The sequence below is a fragment of the Rhinopithecus bieti genome, unplaced genomic scaffold (genome assembly GCF_001698545.2).
Source record: "Rhinopithecus bieti isolate Rb0 unplaced genomic scaffold, ASM169854v2 scaffold_20069, whole genome shotgun sequence".
Classification (NCBI taxonomy): Eukaryota; Metazoa; Chordata; class Mammalia; order Primates; family Cercopithecidae; genus Rhinopithecus; species Rhinopithecus bieti.
The window spans coordinates 150,710-162,180 of record NW_016809702.1 but is presented as its reverse complement, the minus strand read 5'-3'; the positions used below and the strand labels follow the sequence as shown (position 1 = coordinate 162,180).

Below are 11,471 nucleotides of genomic sequence, written 5' to 3'. Positions count from 1 at the left end.
AAAAAAAAAAAAAAAAAAAAGAAGTAACTGGTTCTAAGGGAAATTAGTAAGGAGTATTTATGATTAAAAAAAGTAGATATTGAGTTCAAAATGGATTATGAATTTGGAAATTGGAGATGTAGGGAGTTTTAGTTCCCTTTTATCCTTTGTGTTGCAGATTAATCTCAAAGATATTGGTGAAATCTATAAAATACGTATTGGACACGACAACACTGGAAAGAATCCCAGGTGGTATCTGGAAGAAGTTAGACTTGAAAATATAGCCACAAATGAGCTATTTTGTTTGCCTGTTGATTCCTGGATAGCTGAGAATGAGAATGATGGAGATCTATGGAAGGAAATACCCATCATGGGAACTAAGAAAGCACCTTTGCCAGGTATATCATTCCATTTCCTTTGTGATGTGTATTGAAAATTAAAATAATTGAGATGATTTAGAATAGGGCTGGCACCTTTTTCTGTGAAGGACCAAACAGTAAATATCTCACATTCTGTGCGCTATAAAGTCTCTGCGAAAACTGCTCACTCTGCCAGTGTAGTGAGGTGGCAGATATAGATTATATGGAAACAAATAACATGGCTGTGTGCCAATAAAACTTTATGTGTAGACTCTGAAATTGGAGTGTCATATAATGTTTATTTGTTAAGAAATAGTATTCTGGTTTTGATTTTTTTAATCATTAAGAAAAATAAAAAGCATTCCAGCTCCTGGACTGTACAAAAACAAGTGGCTGGCAGATTTGGCCCATGGGCCGCAAGTTGTTTGCCCACCCCTGATTTAGAACATTAGACTTTAGGATTAACACTGGTATGTCTGTTCAAAGGTGACCATGTATATCCAAGAATAGATGCGTGTGTTCAGCTCATCTTTCTGTAAGCTGCTTTGCTACCATTTAGATGTGACTTTCTTCTTAGCTAATTATGTTAACAGATGTCAGCAATCATGAACTTTGTAGCACCTGAATTCCCTTACTGTGTATTTTTTCTTTCTTGCTTGAAAGCGAACTTACCCAATGTCTTAATTTTCTCTCTGTCCATTTCTGGTACCTCTAATAACTACCTTCTTTTTGCCTCCACCACTGGAGAGAAAATATTATTTCTCAATGGATACTGATAGCCTTTTTGTTCAGAATGAAATGACTGTGTATATGTGTGTGTATATGTGTGCATGTATATGTTTGTGTGTATGCATGTGAGTGTTTGAGTGTATGCGCGTGAATGCTTATATATGTATGTGTTTGACAGAACGTATATATGTGGGTATATGCGTATGAGTGTGTGCATGCATGTGACACTATGTGTATGTGTATATGTGTGTGTGTGCATGCATGTTCCTGTATGCATGTGTGAAAAAGTCTGTGTGTATGAGTGTGTGTGTGTGTTCTTAGTATCCTGGACCTCTCTGCTGTATTTGATACTGATACTGTTCATGTCTCATTTGAAGAGGCAGAGGTTCTCAGAGGCTCTGGAACCAAGTCTTGGCTTGGTGATGTGATCAGCCTCCCTTAGCCAACAATGCCTTGTCTGTAAAGTGGTGATAAATAGTGTTTATGCCACAGGATTGTTTTCAGTACATGAGATAATGCATTTATGATATTTAGGATGACGTACTTACAGTATATAGCAGTGTTCCTAGCACACAAAAATCCCACAAGAAATACTAGCCATTACTATCATCATCATCATTATGTATCTCTCCTACCTTGACTTTCATCACGTGGTACCAGCCTAGTACTTTGACTGTTTCATCTAAGTTTTTCTCTTTATATCACTGGCCCTACTTGGTCATTTTGCCTTGAACAGGTGGGTTTAAATGCTTGATTCTTTGCTCCCCTTTGAGCATCTCTCTAACTTCTATTGTTAATTCTACACAACAGAATGATACATTTTCCTCTTCAGTCCTGTCTTGTTTCCTGCCTAGGGCCCCAGCACTCCATTAGGTGTTTACCATCCCATCATCTTTAATACCCACTCATTCAACCATTCCACACAGATAAGGGTAAACACATGTCTACAAACAGGTCTCAGGTGGTTGGTGTGAGCCAGGAGTAATGAGCACCAGAGGAAATCCAGATGATTCAGATAGGGGTCCTATTCTTTAGAAGTCATTCTGTCTTCATGACCATAGTTATCATCGTCAGTCTAATGACTCCCCCTCTTCTGGCCTCTCATCAGTTTCTTCTTTTCAGTATCCCCTGGAAGTCTTTGCTCAGCATTTCAGTGATTCTTTGAACCCTCCCTGTCCCTGCCCGTTCACCTCCTGCTGATTTCCTCTACAATTACTGGAGGGGCTGGGCTTCTCTCCACCAGCGTCTCATTGAATAGCCTTATATCCCAGCTGGTGCTCCACCCCACATACTCTCAATCTCTGTTAGAATGGCACAGAATACATGGGTACATGCCCCCAGAAATTTGTTGATTAATTCAGACACAGCAAGAAGTATTTAGGGTAAGTCCTGCTTAGTGAAAGGAGAAATGTAGAATAATACTAATGCTTTATATTTGTATATATTTTGACAGTTTGCAAAAACATTCTCCCATATAAAATTTCATTTGACACATCATAAAGCTCCTGATTCTAATAGTTCTTTCTAGCTGTCCTGCAGTCATGTGAAGGTGGCAGTGGTATCCAGGGATGCCCAGAAGATGCTGAAATGGGAAAAATGAAAGGGTCCTAAAAAATTTAGAATTCTGGTTTCTACCCTGCATGTCTCAGGACCTATCTATTCTAATCACCTTGTTGCTAACATGTCAAATTCATTCTACTTTTGAAAAATGATGTTTAAAAAAATGTTGAAATCCATGGTACTAATAAACAGAAGAACTCTGATGGTGTGCTATACTAGATATTTCTTAATTTGTTATGTTTTTAAAGGCTGCATTATTATTATTATTATTATTATTATTATTATTATTGAGATAGAGTCTCTCTCTGTCGCCCAGGCTGGAGTGCAGTGGTGCAGTCTCGACTCACTGCAACGTCCACCTCCCGAGTTCAAGCGATTCTCCTGCCCCAGCCTCCTGAGTAGCTGCGATTACAGGAGCGAGCCACCTTGCCTGGCTAAGTTTTGCATTTTTAGTAGAGATGGGGTTTCACCATGTTGTCCAGGCTGGTCTCGAACTCCTGACCTCAGGTGATCTGCCCAAGGCTGCATTATTTTAAAGTGAACTTTGAGCCCTATTAGAAAACTCATTTGTGTTTCTTTCAGTTGCTTCTATTGGAGCACATTTGTTACACGCAAAAAGGAAAAAAAATGTGGAAGGCAGTTGTATGAGTTTTTGTTGTTGTTGTTGTTGTTGTTTAATTTGAGGTCCAAGAGAAATTACATTGTATTTTAAATGAGCTATTGATTGTGGGTCCATTTAACTCGAGCAGCAATAAAGGCTCAGCATGTCTTCCCTGCATCTTTCTGTTCATCCTTTCTCCAAACTAGCTAATGAAACTTTATCCATTAGCATTTCCCATTTAAAGGGGTTAATTTCTTAGCTGAATCGCACTAACCATTTCTTAAGGTACTTTCTCCAGCAGAAGAATATAATGTAATGATGATACTTACAGCTAATCTGACCAAGTCTTCTCATTTTTCTCAGGCTCTGCAGTATCAATCCAGTTGCCCTTTTCCCAGATTAATCATTAAAATCATTAAAATAAGAAAATGAAAAAATAATAACACCCCAGTATTCAGGAATTAAACAGAGACCAAAACTCATGGGTGGGCAAGGAGCGGTCTGGGCATGCTGAGTACCATCTTTTGGAAAGTCATCTTGGTGCCATCCAGAGGCTCATTTGTTATTCCCATGACATCAAGGAAAGCCCACAGTGGATTCAGACCAATGAACTGATACTTTCTTGATTTAGCTTTGAGAAGAGAAGGAAGGAAATGTTGACCTTCAATATTGTGGGATTGTCTGTCCCCCTGTTGTGGCATTCTCTAGCTGGCCACGGGAAAAACACAGGGAGTGATGAGGAGAAACTTTTAAATGATTAAGCTACTGATACTTTTCTTGGAGTTGCCAGGCTGGTAAAGTCCTAGGGATGCACTTGAGGGTTGGGTACTTTTTAATTTTGTAGCACAGAAAGAGTGGTTTCCCAAGCAGTTGGCACTTACACTCTGAGCCGATTAATTCTGTGACATTGCCTCTTATTTTCAAAGGATTGCTGGAATGTTTTCAAAAGGAGAGGGTTTTGAGAGTACTAGTCTATAAGTCATCATGCTTTGGGGGCTGAGCTAGATTGCTGGTAGATTATAGTCATCTCCTCCCAGAGGCCAGCACTGCCAAGTGCAGCTTGTTTCGCGCCTTTCTCTGATTTATTCAGCATCCGCGGTGTTGGTGGGGAGCAGCCCGGAGGAGATGCCTATTGCCCTTGGCTTGTTGTCCTTAAGAGTCTTTAGTTAACGGCCTGGCAGGGATGCTTAAGGCTGATAAGAATGCCGACTCAGCTTGAGGTGGCCTTGCCTCACGTTCTGGCTCCAGGCTGTCTCCAGGAGAGATGGATGATAAAGGAAGGTGAGGGTCGAGGCCCCATCTATGGGTGAAGAAATGTTTGATGCCAGCCTTTGGCAAGTGGTCAGAAGGGCTTTCCTTCAAATCAAGAAATAGCCATCTGAGAATGTATTAAAGTACCATCATATTTGAAATATGTCTGCTTCAAAATATTTGCATTTATGAAACTTGAAGTCACGAGAAAATAAGCTGAAATGTCTGCTGACAACCTATAGCAAGTTTTAGATAACAACTGAGCTAAATTAAAAAAAAAAAAAAGGACAAGCTTTCTTTAATGCTTTAGCCTTTATCACAGTACTCGTCAATATGTGAGGGGAAAACATGGGCTTCAGAATGATTCAGACCTTTTCGTCCACAAGAGGACTGTCGTTCAGATACACAGCATCTGGCCTCAAATCCAGGTCTCCATCACTGACTATATGAATTGGGGCAAGTGGCCAGGTTTTCTGAGTTTCTGTTTCTTTGTGAAATGGGAAATATAACATCTATTACCTGAATGATTACCATTGAATTCACCATCTAAACCAGGACTTTTTTTGAGAGTGAAGAAGGGCTCTGAATCATTATTTCAGGACAGCAGTGTCAGTGGAGACCTTTTTAGGCAAACCCAGGCCATGAGCCTCCTGTGGGGTTTCCACCAGGAGCGCAGCAGAGCAGCGCAATGGGTGCCCATCACAGAGGAGGCACTCAGTACGCTAAAATCATTCATTCCCCTCCTTCCTTCGCAGCATTTAGCTGCTATCATGGGAACACTGGTATCACAAAGAGCACTTTGGGATTAGTACAGGCTGTTCTCAACCCCATTGACAGAGTGACCCTCTTAAAATGTCAATCAGATTATGTCATTCCTTTGCTTACAACCCTCCAAAGATTTTCTAACTTACTAAGAGCAACAGCCAAAGTCATCACAATGTCCTACAAAGACCTACTTGTGTCCTGCCACCACCTGCTGTCCCCGACTCCAGCCTCTATTTCCCTCGTCACTCTGGCTTGCATCCCCGAAGCCCTCAGGCCCCTGCCCTTTCAGTTCCATCTGCTATCACAGGCCTCGCCCAGGACCCTGCATGGCCAGCTCTTCATCTGTGCTCAGGTCTCTGATCCAAGGGACGTTTCCAGTGCCGCTTTCCTGGCAACCTTCTGTAAAATTGCAAGAAACTCCACTCCCCTCCCAACTATGGCATCCCTTTTCTCTCTACAGCTCAGATGTACTTCTTTTCTGTGTGTGTGAGACAGAGTCTTGCCCATGCTGGAGTGCTGTGGTGCAATCTCAGCCCACTGCAACCTCCACCTTCTGGGTTCAAGCGATTCTCCTGCCTCAACCTCCTGAGGAGTTGGGACTACAGGTATTTTATTCTATTTATTTATTTACATATTTTTAGTAGAGACGGAGTTTTGCTATGTTGGCCAGGCTGGTCTTAAACTCCTGACCTCAGGTGATCCACCCGCCTCGGCCTCCCAAAGTGCTGGGATTACAAGTGTGAGCTATGGTGCTGGCCCATAGGTATTTCTTTTTCAACAATCAGATATGTACTTTCAACCAAGAGGCACAGGATGATGCAGCCCCAAAGCGCCGCCGTATATGGTCGTGGATCCCAAACCTTCAGTGCAGACTGGAACTGAACTGTCTGCACATGTTTAACGCTGAATCTCATTTGCCATCTGTTCCTGAGATCTGATGTTTTTGGGTTGTATCAATGCGATCTCACCACAGTGAGTGCTCCAAAAGCTTAATTCTTGATGACCTGAGAGAAAGCACTAAAACGGGTCATTAATTAAATCAAAGGGAAGCTTCAGCCTAGGGGTTTGTCTTCGGGAAGTTTGGTCACTCTGCCTGCAGAGCTCCAGGGCCCTTGTGCCCATCCTTGCTCCAGTCCTGAGGGGGCTGGTAGCCCTCCCTGCCCAGCATCGCAGGGCTCAGGTGCAGAGGGAAGCAGGCCCAACAGCCAGGAGAGGGGGCAGGTGAGGAGTCCCTGGGGCAGTCATTAGTGTTACCTAGGCGCATTAGAGCCTCATGGCTAAGACTAAGGGACTAGGGAAGTCCCCGAAACGCAATTGCACTCTGTTCTGATTAGGAAAGGTTCCACAAAAAAATACCCATGTTAACTAACAATATTGTGTGCCCTGCGATAAGGCTGAGGGCATCAATGAGAAGTTCATGGCCTTCTAGCCTTCTCCTTGAACTTTATGGTTATTTGGTTATGTCCACCAAGGTAGGTAGAACCTGAAACTTGTTCAGAACTTTTTCCCGAGATGAAAGAAAGTGTGCTGAGAGAGCATGGCCCCAGGATGATTTACCAGCTGGACAGAGCTGGGAGGCCCGGTGGCCCAAAGAACCCTTCATACCACCTTCTGTAAATTGAGGAGCTAAATAAATATTTAGCTCAATTTATTTATTTATTTAGCTTCAATTTATGTATTTAACTCTTCAATTTATTTACTTTTAATGGCAAAAACCGCAGTTACTTTTGCACCAACCTATAGAAGGGCCTGAGTGGAGAATCTTCTGGTTAGGGTCCTAATTAACATGTAAGGTTTCATGGATTTCACTAGAGTGTAACGCTGTTTGCCCCTAACAAAGGTTGTGGAGTCCTCTGTGTGTACGTATGTGTGTGCATGTGTAGACATGCTTCATACATGTTTGCACAAGGGCACATCTCTCTAGGTTAAGTCCCATAGATCATTTCCCAATAAAACACAAAGTATACACCTTGTTAGGAGAACAGACGCCTGCAACATTAGAGATACAGCTGGAAAAATGATATTCTTATGTGATCCCATTGTTGATTTGTTAAATGGAGAATATTTCCCGAGCTGATTGAGCAGATTGAGAAATCTTGGATAGTTTGGATGGAAGGAAAATGAATGACACCACTGGGTCACACTGTGTAAAGGAGACGAGGAGGCATTCTAAATGAGCTCTCTTAGGGGGAGCTTCTAACCCAGAGTCTGGCATGAAGGGCACACCATGCCAGGTCCCTGCCTCACCCCTCTTCAGTCCCTCCACATGCTGGTGGATGGCACTCCTTAGAGACAGTCAGAGTCTGGGAAGCGAAATTCTATTGTCCGCTCCACTGACACATATGGACCTGGGTCTAGGAGATGTGGCCAAAGGGCCAGAAGCTAAGTGGCCCCTGGGGTGAACTGGGGAACAAGAACAAAGTTAGGAAGGAAGAGACAAGTTCCAATGACTATCTGGGAGGAGCACTTTGGGGCGGGGGTTGCAGAGTGCCTGGGAAGGTGGCCTGGGAAGGGCACACCTCAGGGTGGGGAGCAGCCGCTGCCTTCTTCAGATGATTCATACCTGATCAGTGGTTCTTTGGCAACTAGCAGAGTGCGGTGCACAGGACTCATCAATGGAGGGATGAGGGAGCACTTCTTTATTCAGCAGATATTTATGTGTGCTAGGAGCTGGGGGTTCTAACTTGAAAAAACATGAGCCCTGCCCCTAGGAATATGGGAGTTAGGAGCAAGGAAACCAAGATGCCCCCTGCACGGATGAGTGGACTTCTGCAGCAATGCCCTCAGAAGTGGCAGCTCGGGCTACAGACAGTCCTGTAGACAAAGCCATTGCCTGATAGAGCACTGATAACTTCAAGTGACCTTAATAACACAATTACCAAATATTCTTTCATGCTTTATTCAAAATCATCCTAAATTGAGGAGATTGCTTCCTTTTAGGGCATTTCTCTGGAAATAGCTGCTTAAATCTAGGAGGAAAATTGCCTGGCTCAACTAATTTATTATCACTTCCTATTACTGACAGATGGCCAACTGTGGGGGAGGCAGCCGTCTGCTCCTTTGCATGCGTACTACTGGGACCAAAATTTTGTGGTCCTCAGTACTTCCTTGCTCATGTTCAACTGCAACATCTTAGACTAGGTTATAAGTGGCCCTTCCTCCTGAAACATCTACTGGTCCTAATGTTCTACTCATTTATAGACACACATAGAAGTCTGATAGGGGAAGATTCAATTCCATTCCACAGATAAACTTCTGGTCTCTAAATAGTTAAGCTACTCCACTCCAGCCAGCTTTGTGAAGGGCTGCCCTCATTGCCACATGTCTGCAGTTTTCACTTTACCTTGCATAATCAGAAATGGGCTACCAAGGGAAAGAAAAACTTCTTGGCCCAAAAAGAATATGAGATGACCGTTAAAATGAAATCCAGATTAAAAACAGAACTATACTAAATATAGTATATATTATAAACAATTAATTGGCTTCAATTCCTTTATACATTCATTCATTTAAGAAACAGACACGTGTCATGTATGAGACCATCTTTCTAGACACGGTCCAGGTTACTGCTATATCTGCATTGTTTTCACCATCATGTGGTGGATTCGAATCTTCATAATGATAACTTTGAGGGGTGCAAAATATAACCTTTTTCCTTCTCCACAACTGATTAATGTCTACAGCCCTTCCTAGGAAAGTATTGGGTGTGATAGAAATATTCTTTATCTTGATTGTGGTAGTAGTTCCAAGACTGTGCGCATTTGGTAACACTCATCAAACTATATCTTAAAAGTGAATTTTACTGCATGTTAAATTATACTTTAAAATACTTGACTTAAAAAATAACCCACACCCTTGTTGCTACTGATGGTGGAAATCTTAATCATTTTGACTCCGAATAAACTCAGACACTTCCAGTATAGAGTTGAATTTAGTTTCTTTTGGTCTAAAACTGACCAATTCAGGATTCTTTCTTCTCATTCTGCCCCTCTTCCTACTCCACGTGAATACCTTGGTTCCCAGATATGGTCCTCATGTCTGAAGGTGCGAGGGCTACCTTCAGTTCTCTTTGGCCTTACCCGAAGTGTCTCATTCTGTTTGTCTTTGGGAGTCACCTCCTCCCTCACTGGTAATGTCTGCTGAAGGAAGCACACATCACACCACAGCTCTAGTTTCTGTGCCACCCTGGCTAGAAAAATGTGTCCCTTTGGGACTATCACACTGATCTCAGCCATTCCATGCTTCTCTTAGCAGCAGGGGTGTGAGCTGATGAGGGCATTCTGTTGCCTTTCCCACACTCCTCCTGGCTGCTTGGACAACAGGATGCTGCCTCTGCTGGTGCATTGCTCAGGCCAGATCAGAGACACCAGGGAAGGAGGGAAGGAGGCAGAGGGGAGGGAGGGAGATGGAAAAGGGACTTTTTTTCTCCAAATTCTTGTAAAAAAAGAGAGAGATTTGTTCAAAAACTCTTACAATGAGTAGTCGTATCTTTCACAAGTGATATCTCTCCTAAGATTCTTTCAGTCTGTTTCAGAATCAGTGGACTTTTTGTTTTAGGCCTTATTCAGAACTGTCTTCCTCCAAGAAATAAGTGTCACTCCCAGGAGGCCCCAGGGCCCTCGGGGCAAGAAAGAAAAATATAGGGAAGAAAAGTCTCAGCTACAATCTCATAATAGTATCCTGATATGTTTGCCAGAATGATGGTGATAATAACGATCTTCTGACAGATGGAATTCCAGTTCTGAATGGTAGAAAGCAGGGCTTTGTTTTGGCTGCATTCATTTTAGATTGTGCAGTCCTTCCACTGGCTCTCTAAGAGGAGGTCATCCAGGCCACAGGCATTAGGCACGGTAGCTGCTGACTCGTGAGCTGTACTCGGTCACCTCTGGGCTCTGGGAGCCCCTCTACTCTCTTGGTTGATTGCTGATAGATATCACAGGCCCTTGGCTTTATCCAACCTGCTGCTATTCATTAAGCTGTCGTGGTTCTTCACACTTTCCTGCTACCACTGTCCCTGTTTCCCAGCTCAGGCTCTGGGGCAGTGTGTGTGGGGTCCACTTTTTGGGGACAGCTAAGTTGCCCGCACTCTTCAGGGCTAGTCCCCAGAGCAGTGCGGGGCTCTGAGTAGAGAACTGCAGAATGAATCAACAGCTGCTGCTTCTCTTCCCTGCAGGTCCCCTCTCACTTCTATTACTTCTGTGTCTTTGGCCTCTAGTCCTGTAAAATATATATATAGCTTTTGTTTTGTTTTAATCTGCTCTTAATTTTAGAAAAATTTCCCACAATATGAAAATACATGTGATTGCTCTCTCTCCCTCCTCTCCTGACCCTTCTCCCTCTGTTGCAGTTTTGCACTCATTTCTCCCTGCCCCACCTATGTGTGGGCTCAGATATCTGGCACAGGCATCCTTGGCAGTCATCTCAGGCAGCATAAGTGCCTGAGTCAGGAGCTGAGGCAGCAGGTGGAGCTTAGGAGTCTCTGTCAATTTCCACCTGCTTCTGCACTCTCCTCTGAGCCCCAAGACTCATGGGCTCCTTGGCTTCTAAGGAGTGCCTCCTCCTATCCTATTCTTCCTGGGGCCTGAAGACAAGGTCCTGGTGGAGTGCTTGTAGGAGTGGTAAGGAGAGATAAACTGCGGGTGTCTGGTTGTTGGTGTGTCCCGATCATCCTCTGTCCCTTCCTGGTGTGGATTGGGCCCAACGATACAGCTGCAGAAGACACAGATGCTATCTGGTTTAAGGCTCTTCTCCCATACACACTGCTGGATGGAGACTCCTGTACCATCACAGAAATATGAACTCATAGCCAAAATAATGTAATCTCTGTATAGTACAACTGTGTCAAAAGTAAATAAAGAGACTGGATCATGATGCAGTGGTATTATAGCAAAGAAGCTAAAAATTTGAAGACTTATAATGAATGTATTTAAAGAGATAAAAAAAGTTTAGTGATGAAGAACAGTTCTTTCCCAAGATGCTTTTTTTAAAATATTTTTTAATTTTTTTTTTGGCTTAAAACTTTTTTTTTTTTTATTTTACTTTAAGTTCTAGGTACATGTGCATAATGTGCAGGTTTGTTACATATGTATACTTGTGCCATGTTGGTGTGCTGCACCCATCAACTCGTCAGCACCCATCAATTCGTCATTTATATCAGGTATAACTCCCAATGCAATCCCTCCCCCCTCCCCCCTCCCCATGATAGGCCCCGATGTGTGATGTTCCCC

At 43.1% G+C, this 11,471-nt stretch overlaps 1 protein-coding gene across 1 annotated transcript in view; it reads left to right on the top strand.

Annotated features, from left to right (window-relative positions):
- LOC108540875 (heterogeneous nuclear ribonucleoprotein M-like) overlaps positions 1–11,471 on the top strand; it is a 40,393-nt gene that overhangs the window by 2,494 nt on the left and 26,428 nt on the right. The window contains exon 2 of the mRNA XM_017890139.1: positions 158–377. Coding sequence (XP_017745628.1) covers positions 158–377 — 220 coding nt within the window. The remainder of the gene's footprint in view (positions 1–157; positions 378–11,471) is intronic.